At 38.2% G+C, this 21,566-nt stretch overlaps 2 protein-coding genes across 9 annotated transcripts in view; one reads left to right on the top strand and one right to left on the bottom strand.

Annotated features, from left to right (window-relative positions):
• Nucleotides 1-21,566, top strand: part of LOC127502714 (DNA polymerase zeta catalytic subunit-like) — an 845,784-nt gene that overhangs the window by 579,038 nt on the left and 245,180 nt on the right. The window lies entirely within an intron of this gene.
• The window catches only part of traf3ip2a (TRAF3 interacting protein 2a), a 90,737-nt gene continuing 86,302 nt past the window's right edge, over nt 17,132-21,566 (bottom strand). For all 8 annotated transcript variants that reach the window (XM_051876000.1, XM_051876001.1, XM_051876003.1 and 5 more), the window contains 2 exons: nt 19,848-19,922; nt 17,132-19,727 (listed from right to left, as the gene is read on the bottom strand). In XM_051876000.1, the coding sequence (XP_051731960.1) occupies nt 19,581-19,727; nt 19,848-19,922 (222 nt within the window). In that variant the 3' untranslated portion in view covers nt 17,132-19,580. The remainder of the gene's footprint in view (nt 19,728-19,847; nt 19,923-21,566) is intronic.

Raw genomic sequence — 21,566 nt, forward strand, 5'->3', positions numbered from 1 at the left:
TCCCATACCGTGTTAAAATCTCTGCCTATGATAATATGCGAGTTGGGGAAAATGAGTATCTCAGAAAATAATGAATGGAAGAATGATGGCGTATCCACATTTGGTCCATATATATTTGCAAATGTGATATTATCCTTTCCTATAGTTCCATTGATAATGATATAACAACCTTCCGTGTCCATTAGTGTTGACTTATGAGAAAACAGAATGTTATGTCTAATTAGAATGGATACTCCTCTTTTCTTGGATGAAAAGGTGGAATGAAAAGTTGGTCCATTCCAAGATTCTGCCTCTGTCAAATGGGTTGTAAAAAACAAATGTCTGCATTTAAAATGCGCAAATGATTTAAGATCTTTGTTCCATGAGACATATCAATAAAGTAAACGAAAAGTGAAGATGAAAAAAGTATTCTAACACAAAAAGACATTCTGAAAATAAAGAAAATTATAGGTATTTTTAGACAAAAGAAAAGTGTTCACAGGTCACATGAGGTAAATGGGTGTGTGTGTGTGTGTGGGGTGTGTGTGTGTGTGTGTGTGTGTGTGTGTGTGGGGGGGGGGGGTGCTTTAAGGGTTAGAAGATTATTACGCGAAGGCTTTTTCTTTTATCGTTCATCGCTTAGATGAGCCAAGGAGTGATTTTAGAATCTCTGTACAATTGTCCATTTATATATAGTTTATCCACCACAAGCAACGCACATTTGCCGGCTTGCCTATGCTGCTTGAGAACAGGGTACAGTATTTTTCGGCGTTCCATTATTTCCCGGGAAAGTGATCGTTTTCCCGAAGACGGTGCCTTTAAATTCTCTTCCTTTGCTTTTCACAAGTTCTTTTTGTTTGTAATGTTCAAATTTGTGATTATGGGACGGTCTGTCTTTCAAACATTTTCCGAGGCGGTGCACACGATCATTTCATTGTCTTACTATACATTCTTATAGACTTTTACAGATGTTACATCAACCATAGTAAAGTTCATACCTTACCAAATGAAAATTTTTTCCAAGCCAAAGATTTTCAAAGGGTTATTTACTATATATACTCAAAAAATTGTTCTGATGTTACATCAGCCAGACAGTAGTCTATTTTTGACCTGCTGAATATATTTTAGGCCAAGGAGTCTTCGAATCTTGATTTCACTATACACACTCATTGACTCCTGATGTTTCATCAACCATAATGTAGTAGATATTTGGCCCTTTGAAGATATTTTTGGCCAAAGATTCCTCAATCTTGAACTTTCTATACATACTTATTGACTCTGATGTTTCATCATCCATACAGTAGTGCATATTTGATCTTTTGAACATACTTCTGGCCAAAGAGTCATTCATGGGTAACTTACTATACATTCTTATAGACTTTTACATATGTTACATCAACCATAGCACAGTCAATACCTTACCAACTGAACATTTTTTCAGGCCAAAAAGTCCTCAAATGGTAATTTACTATATGTACTCATACAATCGTTCTGATGTTACATCAGCCAGACAGTAGTCCATTTTTGACCAATACATTGCTGAATGTATTTCAGACCAAAGAGTCTTCGATCTTGAACTTTCTGTACAGTTTAGATTTTACTTTTTGTTTAATATGTTGTTACATCTTCTGAATCTCACTCTGTCCCCCTCTGTCTGTCCTTCCCCTCCCCCTCACTCTTTCTCTCTCTCTCTCTCTGTGTGTCAGTTTCACTCTTGTTTTAACCCTTTCATTGCTGTGTGCTTTTGTCTGCATTATAGGATAGGAAATCTCTTAGAACTTCTCTTCTATAAATTTAAATAACAAAATAAAGGCATATAATCAGTTCATTTGTAGTGCACTGATTATATAGTTTTATATAATTAGTTTAATAATTTGGTTAATAATAATGTAAAATACCTTAAGATAAATACATCTGGACTTATAACATTTTGAAATGCAAATGATAACTTTGCACTCATTTGAAATTGACCTATTGACCATATTTTTGTTTTCTTTAAAATATTTCTTCTGAATCTCACTATCTCTCTCTGTCTGTCCTCCCCCTCAGTCTCTCTCTCTCTCTCTCTCTCTCTCTCTCTGGGAGCATGTGCAGAGTGACTGGGAGGAGCACGTGAGTGTTTGGGCGAGTGGCGGTTTGTTTGAGTGAGTTTTTCCTTTCTTTTTTCATACTACTTTGATAAGTTTACTTTTGTTTAGTTTGTAGTTATTTCTAATTTGTTGGGGGTTGTGAAAATGTCGGCAGACTCTGATGGGTTTGCTGCCTTAACTGCCCGGAATGGCTATAAACGTATACCGGATGAGTCGGTCACTGTTGAAGACTGTTTGACTGTTATTAGTAGCGAAATAGGTGCTCAGAACATCTTGTCAGCATCTAGAATGAATAAAGCTGTTGTTGTGTTTTTGAGGGAAGAGTCTATGGTACATCATTTAGTGGAAGTCAGCTTAACATCATTTAGTGGAAGTCGGCTTATCTGTTGGAGATGTTTTTTTTTGCCTGATTTACCGCTGTCGAGTCCTTCAAAGAGGGTAACTCTTTTTAATGTGCCTCCGTTCATTTCAAATGATTCACTTGAGAGATTACTTAGCTGTCATGGTAAAATTGTGATACCAATTAAAACGATCCCCCTTGGGGTTAAAAACCCTGATCTAAGACATGTTATGTCTTTTAGACGTCAAACCACCATGATTTTGAATCTTGAATGTTTCAGCAAAATTGACGTTGGCAGGTAAAGATTATACAATTTTTTATCAGCATGGAATCAATGAAATGCTTCTCTTGTGGGAATTTCGGACATACAAAACTAAAATGTACCTTTAATAAGGTGGCTGAACAAAATAAGACTGAGCCTAAAACACCTCCGGAGCAAGTGGTTCCTGTCCTGGAAAATGTTAACCAGGATGGTGGCGACAAATCAGCAGGCTGAATCGGATTCTTTGTCTAAGGACGATGAATATCGGAAAAGAAAATGCAGCAAACAGTCACGTTGTGAATGCGGAAAAGCGCTAATGAATGTGATAATGTTCGCAGTGAGGTGAGCAGTGGACCAGACACTGCCGGATCAGCTGACTGAGAGAGGTGAGGCTCGGTCCATAGATATCAATTTTGATAGTGAGGAATCTGATATTGTGGATTATTACACTGATGTCAGTTCCCAAGGAAGTTCTGCAGAGAAAAAATGCATTTTTCAAATGAAACCACCTTATTATATGGTACAACAAATTAATGAGTTTCTCAATGACACTTTTAATCAGCGAAGACCAAATTAGAGATGTATTTCTCTGATTTACAACTGTTTGTTGATTCTTGCACTATGGCTATGAGAAAAGCTTCATTGGAGGAGCTTGATCAGCCTAAAAGATATAGATTAAAGAAACACGTGAGCGCTGTTAAAAAAAGATTAAAAACTTGTCTTAAGAAACGCTAATATAAGACCATGTTTATTAAGATGATGTTTTGTGTCATTCTTTGCTTTTTTTTTTTCTTTCGTCATGACAACCTTGAATATCGGGACCTTTAATAAAAATGGTTGTTGGGGCACAAAGAAAAGAGCTGCTTTATTTGATTTCTTGTGGTTAATACAAGCAGATGTGATTTTATTGCAGGAATCACATACAGATCAACAAAATCAAGCACAGTGGATTAGTGATTGGAAAGGCAGTGTTCTATTAAGTCATGGAACAAACCTCAGTGCAGGTTTTTTAGTAGTTCAATTTCGCCATCTTTTCTGTCAGACCATCATTATCTATCTATTGTAGTTTCTGTTTCTTTTTCTAAATCTTATAAATCACAATGGCGCTTTAATAATAGTTTATTGCAGGACTGCACCTTTATTCACTCCTTTAATATTTTCTGCAAAGCTTGGAGAGAGGAGAGATGTAATTTTCCGTCACTAAGTCAATGGTGGGAAGTCTTTTTGCCAACAGTACACTGCTCATAGTACTGGAGTCCTCAAAGAAAGAATGAAGTCCCTTGAACAAGCCATCTTTGGGCAAAGCAATGATTGTACCCACAATAATTCAACTTTTATTGACTCTGTTGCAAAAGATAAGCTCCTTTTAAAGAATTTATTAGAAGAACGAGGAAAAACAGCCCTTCTAAAGACTAGGTTTGCACAGCTAATGACATGGATGCTACAGTCTTCTTCTTTGGACTTGAAAAAAAGCCAAGAGAACAAAAGATCTTTCATCAACCAAAAATGATAATGGATCAACGGGAAATTCAAACTTATGCTATTTCCTTTTATGAGGATTTATATTGTTCTGAAATATGTGATGAAACAACAGCTGATGAATTTTTATGTGACTTATCCAAATTATCAGAAGAGGAACGTAATGAACTGGACAGGCCTTTATCTTTTGGGGAGATTTCACAAGCTGTTCAGGAAATGTGTTCTGGGAAGTCACCTGGATTGGACGGTCTTACAGCAGAATTTTATGAATCACTCTGGACTTTGATAGGGCAGGACATCTATGAAGTTTTTCTTGAATGCATCAATCAAGGGACACTTCCTTTGAGTTGTCGAAGGGCAATTCTAACATTAATCTCAAAAAAGGGTGATCTTGGATGTCTAAAGAACTGGCGTCTAGCATCATTGATATGTGCTGATTTTAAAATGTTATCAAAATCATAGACTAATAGATTTAAAAAATGTATGGCATCAGTCATTCATATGGATCAAACATTTTGTGTTCCTAAAAGTACAATATTTGATAATCTGTTTTTGATGAGAGACATGATTACAGTTGCAAAAAAGCAAAATTTGGACATTGGGTTTATATCATTGGATCAAGAAAAAGCATTTGACAGGGTAGATCATCAGTACTTATTTAAAACCCTGGAAGCTTTTGGTTTTGGTCCTTACTTTGTTTCCCTCATTAAAATGTTATATAATGAAATTTATAGTATGTTGAGGATTAATGGTTCCTTAACTAGGCCTTTCTCTGTAACCAGGGAAACTAGGCAAGCGTGTCCTCTTTCAGGTCTTTTATATGCAATTTCTATTTAACCTTTACTAGTCTCACTTAGGAGGCAGTTAAGTGGTTTTAATGTTCCCAGTGACCCCAGTGTAGATCCAGTTAAACTTACAGCTTATGCAGATGATGTAACAGTAGTTATAAAAGATTCTGAAGATGTTACAAGATTGATCTCTTCTTTAGATAAATACCAGCAAGCTTCATCTGCATGTATTAACTGGGAGAAATGTGCATCTTTACTTTTGGGAGACTGGCAGGGTGCAGGACCTCCTAAGTTGCCACAGCAATGTAGATGGGCACAAGATGGTTTTAGAATCATTGGTATATATTTTGGGACTAATCGTTATACAGAAAAGAACCGGGAATAAGGTGAATAGCGGATTGAGGATTTGGTCTTGATAAACAGTTGTTCCTAATGCAGGAATCCTTAGTGGAGAAGATGCATTATTTTCCTTCCAGTTTTTATTTATCAGTGATCAAATCATGGGATTGTTTTAAATTGTTGAGACAAGAAGATGAGCATTATGGTGTTGCAGAACTTCTTTTTTTTATTCCCCTTTTTGAATTACCATCTAATGTGTCATCATCTTTAATCATGAAATGCTGGGTTAACCAAAGTTATGGACTTAATTGATTTAAAGAAAGGCCAGCGGAGAACCGTACATGAGATTGCTTATCAAGTTAAATTCGGTTAGAATTGTGATGAGAATAGTTAGGAGTCTTAAGGCCTCTTTTCCTCCGATTTTCACATCCTTTATTAATAATGGCCTTTTGAATGGTTTTATTCCTCAAACATTTCCTGAATTCAAGGTGGTTCTTAAAGATTTGGAATCTGATGATACAAGTCAGAGAAAATTGCTGAAAGGTTATGGGGATTTGGTTTTTCGATGTATTGGGAAAAAAATGTTATATCATATTTCGTCAGGACCACTTTGGCAATGAAACATATTTATTGTTATTAATATACAATATACAACATCTGGATTGGCGGTATGGTTCCATATGGGGGTGCAGCTTTACAATAATAATAATTAGCCCCCCCCCCCCCCCCCCCCCCCCCCCCTTCCCCAAAAACAATAATATGAATGAAACAATTAATATGAACCCCCCCAACCATACCGATTAATGTTGTAATATTAAAAGGGAGGGAGGTAGGCTAGAGGGGGAGATGGATGAATAACTGTTCTAACAAGAGAAAAAAACAAAAACAAATTCACTCAACGTTTGCAAAATTAATTAAACATCTTAAACAGAGCTTAACATCTTAAACTCCATACAATTTCAATTCTGGTTTATGAAATAAAGTATCAAGTTAATTCTTACTGTATTAATTCGTAGAGAGAGGGAGATAGAAAGAGAGACTTGACGAGTAGTCTTGTTCGGGTCCTGTTGATACTGGAAAGTAAACAGGCAAGCGTAGGGCATATTGGGATGAGCAGCATGTCCCTCTGAAATGAACAGCAATTAGGGGCAGCGTGCCCATGCAAGCAGTGAAGGGGTGCTCTTCTGTTACAAGCAGCGGAGAAGAGCAGCATGCCCCTTTAAAACAACAGAGGGGTGATCTTTCCTTCTAAATTGCACCTGGGAAGATCAGCATGCCCCTCGTAAGAGTTCATCAGCTTGTTGAGTGGTGCAAAGTATAGTTTAGCGCAAACTGCTTTAGCAGCCGAGGGGTGATCTTCCCTTTTTCGCGCAGATGGGAAGATCAGCAAGCCCCTCTTACATCGCAAGTAGCTTCTCGAGCGGATTGCAGTTGTAGGCTATAGTTTAGTGGCAACTAGGCTATGCTTTAATAGCAGAGGGGTGATCTTCCCTTTTTAGCGCAGCAAACCCCTCGTAACGTTCTGCAACAGCAAAGTTTTTTTAATTTTTTTAATTGAACTCATAGCTTTTTGGGCGAGAATAATATCTTTAATTTCGGGTCTAACGTAACACTGGTATGCTGATGAAGACCAGCACTCCATAGCTTTAAGAATGGATGTTGGAACTTTTGAAGTTGTTGCTGCTCCGATGCGAAATGAGTGACTAGTGTAAAGGGCAGGGTTTAAAAATGAGATGGATAGAAAAATGATTAGGATGCATCAATAAGTCGTGGAGTGTGAGATCATTGAGGAGATCGAATATCTTGTTGTCCGTGGTATACCCTCCGCACCTGAGGAACCCATAGAACGCTGTCAGAAATACTGCTTCTAAAAGTGTATCGTCGTAAGGACCGAATAGACCTGATCTTAGCTTTTTGATCAGTTGATGCACATGACAGAGAGAAAAAGGAAGGCGTTTATCTGATGCAGCTGGACTTCTCTTTTTTAGACCATTAAGCAAAAGACAAATGGAATGATTTTGAAGCAAGCTTTGGGATGATGGATTTAAGCACCTTAAATGAAATTGGATTCCTGTTACTATGGTTTTGATAGTAGAAGGCTGAAGCTTTCTGGATTCGAAGCAGTGCACTATAAAAGCGCAGATTATGGGAATATTAACTGGAGAGTAGGGTACGGAAAGCACAACACAAAAATTGGAAAAATAGGACCAAGCTGAGTCATATGACTTAAGTGTAGATTTCGCTAACCCAGACCTCATGTAAAATGAAGCTGACCGCAGGTAATTTTGTAGAGTGTCATTTAGTCTAGGACTTTTCGGCTGAAGTTTGGGCAGGGTAGGCTTGTTGGGGCCGCTTCTGGACACAGGCATCTGAATTCCTGAAAATTAAATCGAGACAAAGCGTTAGCTATTTTATTATCCAGCCCTGGAATATGGGTCGCTTAAATTGCCCATGACCGCAGTCCATGTTAAATGTCTAATGAAACGATTAATGAAATGCACTGAGGAGCGACTTTTGTTAATGATATTAACGGTCGCTTCATTGTGTGGGAATACAAATTTAAGAATCTGTTTAAGATCTGCTGATCCTACATCCTGACATAACCTCACATGAAAGGTCTTGTGGGAAGTGTTGAAGTGTATTGTTGTGCCAGAAAGACCTTACAAAATGTTGAGAAAGAACACTAGACTAATTCCAACAACTGAGAAAGGTGGACTAGCTACCCCTTTATGGACAGATAGGGAGTTCAAATCATTGTTAGGAAAGCACATGGACTCAATAGTGACTGAATCAGTCAGATTGGATTTGACAAAGAAATTTGGGATTCATCCAGAAAAAGTTTGGTCTATTGAAGAATGCAAAAAGGTACTTGGTGCTTGTATTCGGAAGAAAAATAAGAAGGGCATTATCTGCTGCCACAGAGAATTTACTCTATCCATTGCACAAGAACAAATCCAACGTATTGCTAAGTTAGAAAAGCAGAACAAACAGTTGCACACTCGAGTGTCTCGTCTCACGCAGAAGTTGGGCCTTAACAAAGCCTCAACCAAATGTGACTCAAAAGACCAACAGTCAGATGAAAGCTATCCTGACTTAGAGTCTTTCTGTAGACTAGAGGGCAATAGCAATACTGGATTCATGGATAAAGATGTAAATGCAGTTGAAGTGTGTGGAGCGAGACAAAAGGCTTAGAGTAGGGTAAAAGGTGTTGACACAGTTACATCTGTAACCCCCATACTCCAGTTACAAGCAGTCAGTACAGCTCTAGGTCCTGAAGACATAGAAAGACTTGCTGAGAGTTTGCCATCAGTGCAGAGAAATTTTTCTGAGTTTAGGACAGAGTTGTCCAGGAAAATTAAGCTCTATGATATGTCCCTAGCTGAAGTCACCCAGCTAATGTCACAAATCCTGAAAGAGTCAGAATTCAGTGATTTTGAAAATGCTGTAAATAATTCTGAGTTTCAGCATTCCAGCAAAGGTGAACTGAGAGAAGGAGTTCTGAGAGTGTTACAGAACCTTGTTGGACCAAAGGTGGACTGGTCAAAGATCACTAGTTGTGTACAGAAGAGGGATGAAACTGTAAGTGAGTACACTGAAAGATTTTGTCAGTCAGCTGCAGCATACAGTGGAATAGCTGACACTCCAGAGAAGGTGTTAGAGGATAATGGACCACTGGTCCGCATGTGGTTTGATGGGCTCTCATCAGAATACAAAAATGCATTGCCTTTCTTAGACCTCACATGGTCTAATGGAACTCTGCAAAACAACTTAGATCAGTTAGCTATTTGGGAAAGAGACTCGGATGTCAAGACAAGAGTAAAGATTGCACAGCATCCTTTAAGGTCAACACAGAGAATCGACAGAAACGTAAATGTCCTAAGAGAGAAGGCAGTTGTCATTACTGTGGTAAACCTGGACATTGGATGAAAGAGTGTAGGAAAAACAAAAAGACATTTAAAGAAATGAACCGCTTTACTCAGCTCCTACTCAGTCTACTTGCTACACTGAAACTGCCCCTCCCCTCTTCTCCAAACACTTGGAGCAACAGCTTACTGACATGCTAACCATTTGGGCTGTGAGTGCTTAATTTCCCCAGTAATCTACAAGAAAGCTGAAAGACTCTGAGTTGACTCTGAGTCAACTCTGAGTTGCACAACAACAAAGAATCATCTGAGCAACTTGGGACAAACATGGAAATGCATTGGAAATGGACTGTACAGGGAACAGACTCCACAGCTATTCAGGCGCCATGGACTTTTAGGACTTCCACGCTTATGCTACATGGTTTTCTGTGTCATCATGTAGTTTATACAACATATTACCACCCTGTGTTGTATATGTGTGTCAACAATATACTCAAGTTAAAGAACAACACTTATGTAAATGTTGGACACGACATAGAATGAGATGTATGTGCCTGTATCTGTTACAAGTTACATGACTGGAAGAGGGGACTTATGTTAACAAACATAGGTTAAAGAAGGGATTTAAGAAGGTTTAAATTTGTATTATGTGAGAGTTATTAGAACTCTCAAAGGGGGGACTGTGGGATTACAAATTTAAGAATCTGTTTAAGATCTGCTGATCTTACATCCTGACATAACCTCACATGAAATACTAAGGTGAAGTATATTGTATTTAATATTTTGAGGTAAAGATAATGACAATTTAAGGAGATCAAGGCAGGCGTGTCTGTAACATTAACCTTTTGTCTTCATGCACTTCCTAACCATTTGGCTGGACAAAGCTCAAGATACAGCGGTGCCTTTGTCTCTATGATAATGTAAAGGTATGGGCTATACTGTCAGACTGAGTGGATTAGCACCTATGCATTTGAATGACACCGTTATGCTGATTAGATCATGGCTGGGAAATGTAGGGAATGGGCTGATTCCTGCACTGCATTTGCATGCTTTGTTTAGATTGTCTCCACCTCTACTCTATGTATCCCTCCCCCTTGAATGTATATGAACTACCAAGTACACTGCCTTAGTTGGACTTGGATGACTACAGCGACGCACAGCGCGTTTCTCAATAAAGAGTAACTTCTGCTTGAAAAGATATCCCAACGTCTCCTGGTCTCTGCTTCGACGAGGAAAAAGTTTCCTACAATTGTCACAAAACACCAGAATTTTCTTTCTGGACCACTGGTCTCCCCACAAAAGACACGCTATCACAACTGGATATAATTCTAGCAATGCTGTAACTGAACAGAAGATGAAAGATCTTTGAGCTCTTTAGGCCATCTCTCTGCTAACCATGAATTTTTAAATACCCCTCCGAAGCCGACTGTGGGAGCTGCATCAGTATAGAATTTTAATTGCGCCAAAGTTTTGGTTTCCTCCTTATAGAAAAAAGAAATGCCGTTCCAAGAACTGCACAATTTTGACCAGAAACATAAATTGGATCTGCATCCTTCGTCTAGTGAAACAATGGCATTCAAATTATCTACTGATTTTGATATATCTAGTAATCTAGAAATAAAAGAGCGACCTTGAGGAATGATTCTCATGGCAAAATTGAAATGACCTAGTAGAGACAGAATATCCCTCTTTGATAGGGTGGTTGAATGAGAGAAGGAATTAATAAATTTTCTGATACGCTGTAATTTCTCAGAAGGGAGAGATGCTTGCATGTGGCTTGAGTCTAGTGTGATTCCTAAAAATTCCAACACCTGACTAGGCCCTTTGGTTTTTTCCTTGGATAGGGGAATGCCGATTTTTGAAAAAGTGTCTATTACTGAGTTGATGCAACGGGATGGATTGGAGTTAGGGTAATCGATGACCAAAAAATCATCCAGTAAATGCAGAATGAAAGGCAGTTGACAGTTATTGAATAAAGTCCAACAGACCGCCTCGGACAAGGTGTCAAAAATGCTTGGGCTGCTCTTGCAACCGAAGGTGAGTCTTACTGAAAAATAAAATTTGTTGTGCCAACTAACTCCAAAGAGATGCCACTGAGATGGGTGCAAAGGCAATATTTTGAATGCATCCGTGATATCTATTTTGCTAAGCCAAGCACCTCTGCCAGCTAACTTAATGAGTTTAATAGCGTGGTCAACTGTTGAATAAGCAGGAGAGTATGGTTCCGAGGGAATAAGGTCGTTAGTGCTTTGAACACCGTGGGTGGAATGCGGTGCTGACAGATCAATTATAAGTTGCTTTTTTCCTGAATATTTCCTTGTGGCAATTCCTATGGGGTTTCCTAAAGTTCCTAAAGTTTCCTAAAGTTTATGAACGGTGGCTTGTCAAAAGGATTGGAGGATTGAAGATGAACAAGAAGGCAGGAAGATAGGAAAGACCTGCTGAAAAACCATAGATTAGTCCCATTAACAGGTAACAACGATTTGGATGCTTTGTAAGAGCTTTGGTGAGCTCTTGGACATTGACGGGAGTTTTTATTTCTTTTTTATGAAGCGTGTGCGACGTGGGCATGCAAATTTCGGGTGGCTGTTCCCGCAGTAACTGCAAACATGAAAGAACTTACAATTAGGTCGTGTACAGACATTTTTGTTAAAACTGTAACATAAATGTGTTTGTCTTTCGGCTTCACCTGATCAGAGACTGAAGTGCTAGAGTCATTCTTAAACGAGGCAGTCTTTGAGCATAGTGTTGTTGTATGAGAAAAAGGGATGCAAATAGAACACGACAGAGCTCTGTGACCAGTGAAATGGTCGGAGATAATAGCGAGGTAAGTGTCTAATTCTTGTCTCCTGTCCGAGTAAACTCCACAAATAATGTCTCTGAATACACCAAAAGCAACGTTAAATTCGGGCATAGTTAAGCTCCTTGATAGCCTGGGATCACTGTCTTTTAAAACCACGGCAATGTCCCCACAGTCGACAATCCTTCTATCATTGGTTTCCGCGCATAGCAGAATTTTTATTAAATTGATGTCATTACCTGACAGAATTTGTGCAAAGAAGCAAAATTAAAGCAAAGACCAGATACTAAATGGAGGTCTTGGCTCTCTATTTCGGATGAGGTCTATCCATCCTGGAGATTACTGTACAAGCCTCCTATCTCTAAGTGATGTGGAGATATTCAGTGGAGGATACTACATTGCATTGCAGCCTCAAACTCTTTTGTTTCAAAACTTAATGAGACTGTTTTACCAAAATGTCCTTTTTGTGATGCACTTAACACAGTTTTTCATATGTTTTGTGAGTGTTTTAGACTTAACTTACTATTCAAATTGCTGGAGAAAATTATTGTAAAACTGGGGTTCTCATTTACCAATAGCCTATTTAAATTGGGTTGTAGATATAAGAGGTCTTGGCGGCAACAGTGTACACTTGCCAATTTTTTAATAGGGCAAGCTAAACTAGTAATTTCAAAGCCTCATCAGTGTAAAAATGCTGGTGAGAATGTGAGTATACCCTGTTTAAGTCTTTAGTGGAGTCACGAGTCACGAGTGATTTGAATATACATATTATCAACATACTAATAATGTTCCTTATTTTGAATGGAGATGGGGTGTTGGAGGGGCACTGGTGACTGTATTTGATTCAGGGAACTTGGTATTTAATTAGTAATGTTTAAAAAAATCCCTGTTTTGTTGTTCTTGTGTATGTGTTTTTTTTATTTTTATTTAAGCTTTTAATGTTTTACAAATTGTTTTGAAGTGTTTTGAAAAGTCAAAGTCTCTGTGTGTATCTTTTTTACAGTCTTGCAGGATTAGAGCTTAACCCTTTCATTGCTGTGTGCTTTTGTCTGCATTATAGGATAGGAAATCTCTTAGGTCTTTTCTTATCTAAATTTGAATAACAAAATAAAGTCATAGAACCAGTTCATTTGTAGGGCTCTGACTATATAGTTTTATATAATTAGTTTAATAATTTGGTTAATAATAATGTAAACTACCTTAAGATAAATAAATCTGGACTCATAACATTTTTAACTGCAAATGATAACTTTGCACTCATTTGAAATTGACCTATGGCATCCTATAACATGAAATACAACTCATGGATGTGGCTGTTGTTGTTCATGGTCACATTGGCACCAGCTGGCTGCAGTAAATGTGGCATATTCAAACGACTTTGACATTAACATCAGCATTGCGTCATGCTATTTCAAAGTGATTTCCGTCATTTTGACAGATAAATTGTATTTACCTGTGAAAACAAAACTGGAAAGAGACGTGAGGATTTGAGGAGAAAAATGAGAGGTTCTTCGTGCATTCCAGCGACATGTCAAACGACTTTTACACGTCAATCATACAACAGTAGTTCGATCCAATAGCAATAGCCACAGAGACGTCTTCAATGTTTTCATCCTCAATAATTTTGCGCTCTGGCTCAAATTGAAAAGGCTGAATGGGTTTTAAAAGGAACCCCGCAGGTATTAAGACTTGTATGCGTTACTAGATTACCATTGCCCCAGTGTATACAGATGAAAAAGTATCAAATGCATCAAGGCTAAATTGGAGAGAACAAAGACGCGGTTCTTTAGAAAGTTTTATTTGTCCACATTCTTCATAACTTCCCATTCTGCTCTCCTCTTCTTATCGCTACTAGAGCAGTGAAGACTTACATCACTTCTCTTGTTGCCCATCGACTGAAAATTACAACCAATAGCTGCGCAATGTGGCATCATATATTGTATTCCGAGTTGTGTTGTGGTAAAAATAGCAACAGGGTAGCGTCAGTAGCTCACCGAATGCAACCATTTGACATCATCGACATAGAATACACTGTGCACCTAAATGGCACCACCCCATTGTCCAAAATATGTCATGGATTTTTTAAATAACGTAAATCTTTCATGGGTTTTCTACTACATATTTCAGTAAGATATATCATTTACGTTATATTAAGCCATACAAGTCTTAATACCCGGGGTTCCCTTTAAAGGTAATGATCACAGTATGCACTTCGGCTGGCATCATACATAGGTGAGAGGTTCAAATAGCAGTGCAATTGGGGTTCTCTTTTGGACATTCTCTCTGTATCTCACTATAGGAAACGCCTCAGGGCGTGACCAATCCTGGAAGCACCAACTACACCACGTCTGTCAGTTGGCAGACCAATCATGACAGTGATGCGGGAGTCCCGCCTCCATAAATATATACCGCTGCCGTTGGTCTCTACTTCATTGTCGTTCTCTTCTCCATGAAGATCCTTTTGGGAAGCTATCCTCAGCAGATCCTCGCAGGGAGTGGCCGCTAAACAGTTCATTTGATGAGCCGGTGTTTTTAGGTATGTCTCCGAACGTGGCTATTTTTTCCTTATTCTTCTAAGGGAATATTCACTGTCAAAGTGAATGTTTTTCTTCTGATGTCTTTTCTGGTGGGAACTAGCGCGTCAAGTCTCCCACCCCCATACAGGGAGACTTTTTCCTTATAGAAATGTGTAGGAGAGCAGCTTCTAAACTCTCTTTTGACTGGCCATCACAACAGGAAGGCCAGGGCACAGAGAGGGATTTATATGATGGGAAGTGGCTGCTGTCGCGCATTTCCAGAGCCAAGCAGCTGACTTCGGCTGTCCCAGCATGCGTTGCAGAGATGCTGCATTTTTGGGACAAGCCTTTCTCTCATAGAGTGCCTGTTAAAGGTTTCTCTAGGCTGGATGTACTTAACATGGAGGAAATGGGGATGCCCAACCTACCTCCCCACCCCCCCAGTAGAATTGTCAGTGGCAAGTCACCTCCACCCCAATCGCCAGGCAGCCCTATCTTCTGCCTCTCCTTCACTGCCAGGACAGACAGAGAGGATTTCAGCTTCTCTGTTCCAAAAAATCTACTAATCTGCATTGGCTGTCAGAGCTTCAAACGCCACCTCACTGCTCACAGCATATCAGGCTGAGCTCGTGGAGGAGATGGGGAGACAGATTGATGCTGTGTCTCCTGATTCAGCACTATGGGAATAGATCTACGTTATTGCATTCCAGAGGAACAGTGCAGAGGAACAGCCCAGAGCTGTGGCCGCAGCATGGGCTTGGCAGTAGTGGGTGAAAGAGCGCTGTGGTTGGGACTATCAGGCCTGTCGAAAAGGGAGACGGCAGGACAGTCAGAACGCTGTGGTAGGTAACGCTGCCACATATTATGAACATGGAGAGAGAGCAGGTAAACTCCTGGCTCGGCAAATTAAAGAGACAGTAGCATCAAGATAACAGAAGATTTTATGTCAAATTATACTCCTCAGAATCTATTAATGACCCATCGTCTATAGAGCAGTTTTTTGAATCACTTAACATTCCATCTTTAAGTATGGAAGACAGGGATATCATGCAACAGCTGCTAACTATTAATGAAATAAATCAAGCGATATCCAATATGCAAAGTTCAAAGTCCCCAGGTCTGGACGGTTTCACAACTGAGTTTTATAAATCTTTTAGTGATCAAATCTCACCATTGCTTTTAGAGGTCTATAATAAATCACTTGAGAGAGGCTGTTTACCACCAACATTTTATCAAGCAAACGTTTCTGTAATACACAAGATAGATAAAGACCCTTTAGTCCCTGGTTCATGTAGACCTATCTGTCTTCTTGATGTTGATAACAAAATACTGGCCAAGGTTTTGACCACTCGTCTCGAAAAAGCTCTTCCAACTGTTATCTCCACGGATCAAACAGGATTTATCAGAAATCGCCTCCTATTTTTTGCCCTCTTTCACCCCTGCTATTTGCTTTAGCAATAGAACAATTTCTCTACGTGCATCTATAGCCTATAGTGGAATAATGAGAAAGGGAAAAGAACACAAAATATCATTATACGCTAATTACCTGTTAGTTTACATCTCCAAACCCTTCAAATCAGTGCCAACCAAATTACGTCAAATCTTAGATAAATTTGGGAAAATCTCAGGATACAAGATTAATTTTTCAGTGTTATATTTCCGATCAACCCTAAGGCCCAATTTGAAACACTTTTCTTTTTCCCTTTTAAAATAGCACACTCATTTAAATACCTAGGGATCACCATAACTAAATGTTTTTCTACACTTTTTAAAGAAAATATTCTGAAGCTGTATGAATACATACAACACAGTGGTCCAATCTTTTTATTTCTTTAGCAGGCCATATTAATATGGTGAAAATGAATATTTTGCCAAAATACTAAATATAAAAAAAAATTATTTGTTTTCCAGTATATCCCAGCTTACAATAATAAATCATTTTTTAGAAATTTGGATAGAATAATTACCCAATTTATTTGGAATGATAAGACCACCAGACTCAAGAATATATATTTACAGAGGACTAAACCAAAAGGTGGGATGGCTTTGCCTTATTACCAGCTGTATTACTGGGCATGTAATATAAGAGCACTCTCATTTGGTTTACAGGAGGGGTCGATAGAGTGGTGCGATATGGAAAATAAATTATGCTCACCTTTCTCTTGGCCAGCTTTAATTTATTCAGCTTTGTCTAGAACAAGAAGACCTTGGAATAGATATAGCAGACTTGCAATGGGAAGAAGTACAAGAACGGGTTCACTCTTCTTCTCTGTGTATTATACAATTCAAGATCTTACATAGACTTCACCTGTCTTCCCATTTTCTTCCGTGAACCCGTTATGTGACAGATGCAGTCAAGCATCAATAGGACATATGTTTTGGAAATGTCCTAATATTTGTAATTATTGGATTTCAGTTTTTCAAATATTGTCAAAGGTGTTGGGAAAACCACTAGACCCAGACCCAATTTTTGGAATTTTTGGTGTCAGTAGTGACAATGTGGAGCTGTCTAAAAATCAGTGTATTGTTCTTGGAGTTATCACACTCTTAGCACGTAGATTGATTTTGCTTAATTGGAAACAAAAAAAATCCACCTCACTGCTCTGCCCTGATTAAAGATGTTATGCACCACCACCAGAAAAGATTATATTTTCTTTAAAAAAGAAGACTGATCATTTTTATGCAGTATGGAAACCTTTTATTAATTATTTTAATAGGAAAGCAATAATTGAACCATAACTTTGTTGGAATTTTTCTTTGTGCCAATGTAAAAACTTAATAATAAAAAAAAAAGCTTACTTTGAGAGAGCCCTGTAAATAGGGAAGGGGGCACAATAATGCAAATTGAAATGCAGAGTAATGCTGATGTTCAATGTGAAGTGCGCTGTTACGAACGTGAATCATAGTGACGGTAATGGACTGTGGGTCATGTAGTCAATAAAAAAAGAGATTGAAGAGAGTTGAAGGTTTGTATTTAAAATGCTTTTTGCAGTGACGAGCATAGCCGATTGCGGACATGGCTGTTTGGAGCATGAATGCAATTGTCAATTGGAGGCATTTTACATTAGCGCAGAATACATTCATTCAAGATCAGAACAGTTTATTGCTTGTTCACTGGCTGAGGCTACGTCTACATTAATCCGGATAGATTTGAAAATGACTTTCTTTTTTTAAAACTGTCTCCGTCCACACTAGGGTTTTCAAGCATTTTCCAAAACAAACGTTGGAAAACGCTAAAATTCACCTTACTGCACATGCATAAACCTTCATAAAAGCTCACTGAGATACAGACAGAACAATAATAAAGTTCTCACGCTATGAAGAGTGTGCAAATTAACATATTTTAGCAACTGTGTGAAAGTGAATGGCACATAACAGGCACAATACCGGTATAAACATGAATATCTGGCGTTACATGATTAAACATGCATCATCGTTTTCAAATACCTATACCTGTTTTCACAGTCCACACTACAAAGTGAAAATGGCGTTTTCAAAAAAGCTTTTTTGTTAATAAAAATGCCGTCTCAGTGTGGAAGGCCAAAACGTAGAGAAAAAGATGCCTTTTCAAACGAAAATCTAGTTAGTGTGGACTTTGTGAATGACTGTCATGTCACTGTGGTTTGAAGTGCAGTTAAGTCTGCTACAAAGTTAGTTTTCACAGTTACAAACGCTCTCTAAATTTACATACTATAACTCACAGAGACAACCACAGCATTGCAATAACAAACAATAATGCAGTAAATAAAAAATCATTGTCCACTTAATTGAGACATTAAGAAAACTGAAGTGTGTGTAAAAACAAGTGAAATGTGTTAAACGCAACTTTGTTTCTAGAACTGAACGAATGGTTTGGGAAATTGGGCCAACTGAACCAGTTATAGTGTGTTAGTAATCAACAAAAACTGTAAAAAATAAAAAATATAAATTCTGAACATTACAAAATAAACAAACACAAACTGCTATAAGTGAACCAAAAGTAAGTTTAGCAGCACAGATAAAACCAACAAAAATCAAGAAACTCCACAGCATAATCTATTCATGCTGCAATACAGTATGATATTCCAAGAATGCAGTTAGATACAAGAGAAGTCCTACTGTGGAATTACTGTGAAAGTCATGTAATTATTAACCTGGAATATACTGTAATTTCACACTAAAATTTTAAATGTGCTCAAAATCAAATAATGCTTTCAAATCACACACACAGCCAGTCAAAATATAAACACTACAGATCATTCATTAGAAACTACATCAAAAAACGGAGATCACAGCATCCAAAGCATGTAGTTATAGAAAAAAGTATATTGTAACACAGTAAATTAATTTTGCAATTATGTAAAAAAAGTATTGTAATCTTACAGTAGTAAGGTGAATAAATTGATACTGTATGCATTGAAAGTATAGTATTGTACTGAATATTGTATAGTATTGAATGTTTGTATATTCAGCACTTGCATACTGTAAAAATACAGTAGTCCAAATGCAAAAGCCCAAAAGGTAAACTCTAAATGAAAACCATGTTACAGTACACTCAAAAGCAGTGGCATGCACAGACCTCCAGGAGGGCAGGGGGCGAAAGCAGGGGTGGGGGATGGGGCATGTGGTTGTGGGTCTCCGTCGGTAGAAATCCATCGGTAGAAATCGCGTTCTGGGGGAGGAGAAATGGGCACTTTCATTTTTGCAATCAAAGGGGCAGGGGCAGGGGCAGGAGCACGGGCAGGAGCAGGGGCAGGGGCAGGGGCAGGGGCAGGGGCAGGAGCAGGGGCTGTACAGTAGAGGGCAAAGCTCAATCAAACCTTTCAGCTGTGCTGCCATTCTGGATTAAAGAACAATAGGATAAAGGAGAAGGAAGATCAACACTCTTATTTCTAAATCTAATCTAAAGCAATGTTTGCTTATTAGTATGGTTGAATTAGATCATTGAAGGTCAGCAGCAAAGCCATTGGTTAATAAAGTGAGATTAAATACTTACAGTATATTTGTGTAATTTAATATATTTAATTATTACAAATTTGCATAAAATTCTGAGATTGTATTTCACTGTTTTTACTTATTTTGAGGAATAATGAATGTTTTCATGCAAGTGAGATGCCTAAATGCATAATCACATTTAGTCAATGCTTATAGGGGTTTGATAGTGAGTGTCAGCTCTTTGCCCAGCGGAGGGACAATGTATTTCTCTTCTCTGAGTAAACGCAGTAAGAGGTCCTTAGCATCCTCAGGCCACCGGTACAGACGAGTGCTCTGCAGCCACAGTGGAACATGACTCTACAGAGAAAGCAACAGATTTTAAACTTATGGTCATCTTCATATTTATTTATATATTTTCTTTCTAAACTTATTTGTTCTCATGCCCTTAGAACAAAAGTTTTGTTTTTGGAGGCTTACTTGGTTGGCATTGGGAAACAGCACTGGTACCAATCTGAAGTTCAGACATCTCTGCAGGATGAATTCATTTTGGATCTGAAAAAAAAAAAAAAGAGAAAACAATCAAAAACATGCACAGCTAACCCAGAGGAGAAGTGAATGTATTATATACCAAAACTGTATGAGTATAAATTTTCGTACATATACTGTAAGAATATAAATTTGAATATAAAATATTATTTTACACAGATGCAAACTTATCTTGGCTTTAAAGGATAGTTCAGCCAAAAATAAAAATTCTCTCCTCATTTACCCACCTTCATGTCCTTCCAAGCCTGTATGACATTCTTCTTCTTGTGTAACACAAAATAAAATATTTGAAAAATGTGTCAGTGTTTTTCAAGTCAATGGGGTATAATTTTGTTTGGACCTTATTGACATTCAAAATATCTTCTTTTGTGTTCCACAGAAGAAAAAGATAGTCATAGAGGTTAAATGACAGGAATTAAAATAGTTTTGGGCAGTGTTGGGGAAAGTTACTTTTAAAAGTAATGCATTACAATATTGCATTACTCCCTAAAAGACTAACTAATTGTGTTACTTAGTTACTTTTTATGAAAAGTAAATTTGACATAAGTTGAGCACTCTGTTAACCTAATGTAAATATACTCATAACGCAAATATATCTCACTCTAGGATAATTTTTTTTTTCTTTTTCATGTATGTGATGCTGATGCAGGAGATGGCCAATAATGAGTTCTGACGTAGAACACGGAAGCGCTGCACAGCGTTCACTACATCAACTAAGTATAACAACAGTTCAAATTGTTAAATAAAGTTATTTTTGTATTGTTTTTGCGCATAAAAAGTATTCTCGTCACTTCATGAAATTAAGGTTGAACCACTGAAGTCACGTTGACTATTTTAACAATGTCTTTACTACCTTTCTGGACCTCAAAAGGTGCAATGACGTCATGGGACGGTGAGTACTTAACGACAGAAATTTCATTTTTGGGTGAACTAACCCTTTACTATTATTAATTCATCTTTGTCACTGGAATACTGTGACGAGCAGGGCGGGCGAGAGCCGTGAGGGAACGGCGCGAGGCCGGTGACGCGAGAGTTAACGAGCTCCACCTGTGAGGCGCACCGGCCTCGAGTCTCTCACGGAGGAGCTCCGGAAGCATAAAAGGAGGAGCGACGACAGTGAAGGACGAGAGAGGACCAGGCCTGGACTTTAGTTTGTTTTATTATGTTTGTGTGGCCGGCAGACGTCCGCGAGGGTCTGCCGGCATTACTTTCCTTTTGTTCTTTGTTTAGTTTATTAAAGTTTATTGTTTGAACGTTCGCCGGTTCCCGCCTCCTTCTTCCCCCATCATACGAACTGTGTTACAAATACATACCGAAAACTTTTAAGCTGGCTATTTTTAAACCTCTTATTAAAAAAACACAACTTGATCCTAGAGAGTTAGTCAATTACAGACTGATCTCGAATCTACCTTTTCTGTCAAAAATACTAGAAAAGGCAGTATCCTCACAACTATGTTCCTTTTTAGAAAGAAATGGTATCTGCGAGGATTTCCACTCAGGATTTAGACCATACCATAGTACTAAGACTGCTCTCATTAGAGTTACAAATGATTTGCTCTTACCATCAGATCGTGGTTGTATCTCTTTATTAGTGTTACTGGATCTTAGTGCTGTTAGGAACAGTTAGTTCACGCGTTCATGACCTCAAGG

Source organism: Ctenopharyngodon idella, chromosome 20 (assembly GCF_019924925.1).
Source record: "Ctenopharyngodon idella isolate HZGC_01 chromosome 20, HZGC01, whole genome shotgun sequence".
Lineage (NCBI taxonomy): Eukaryota > Metazoa > Chordata > Actinopteri > Cypriniformes > Xenocyprididae > Ctenopharyngodon > Ctenopharyngodon idella.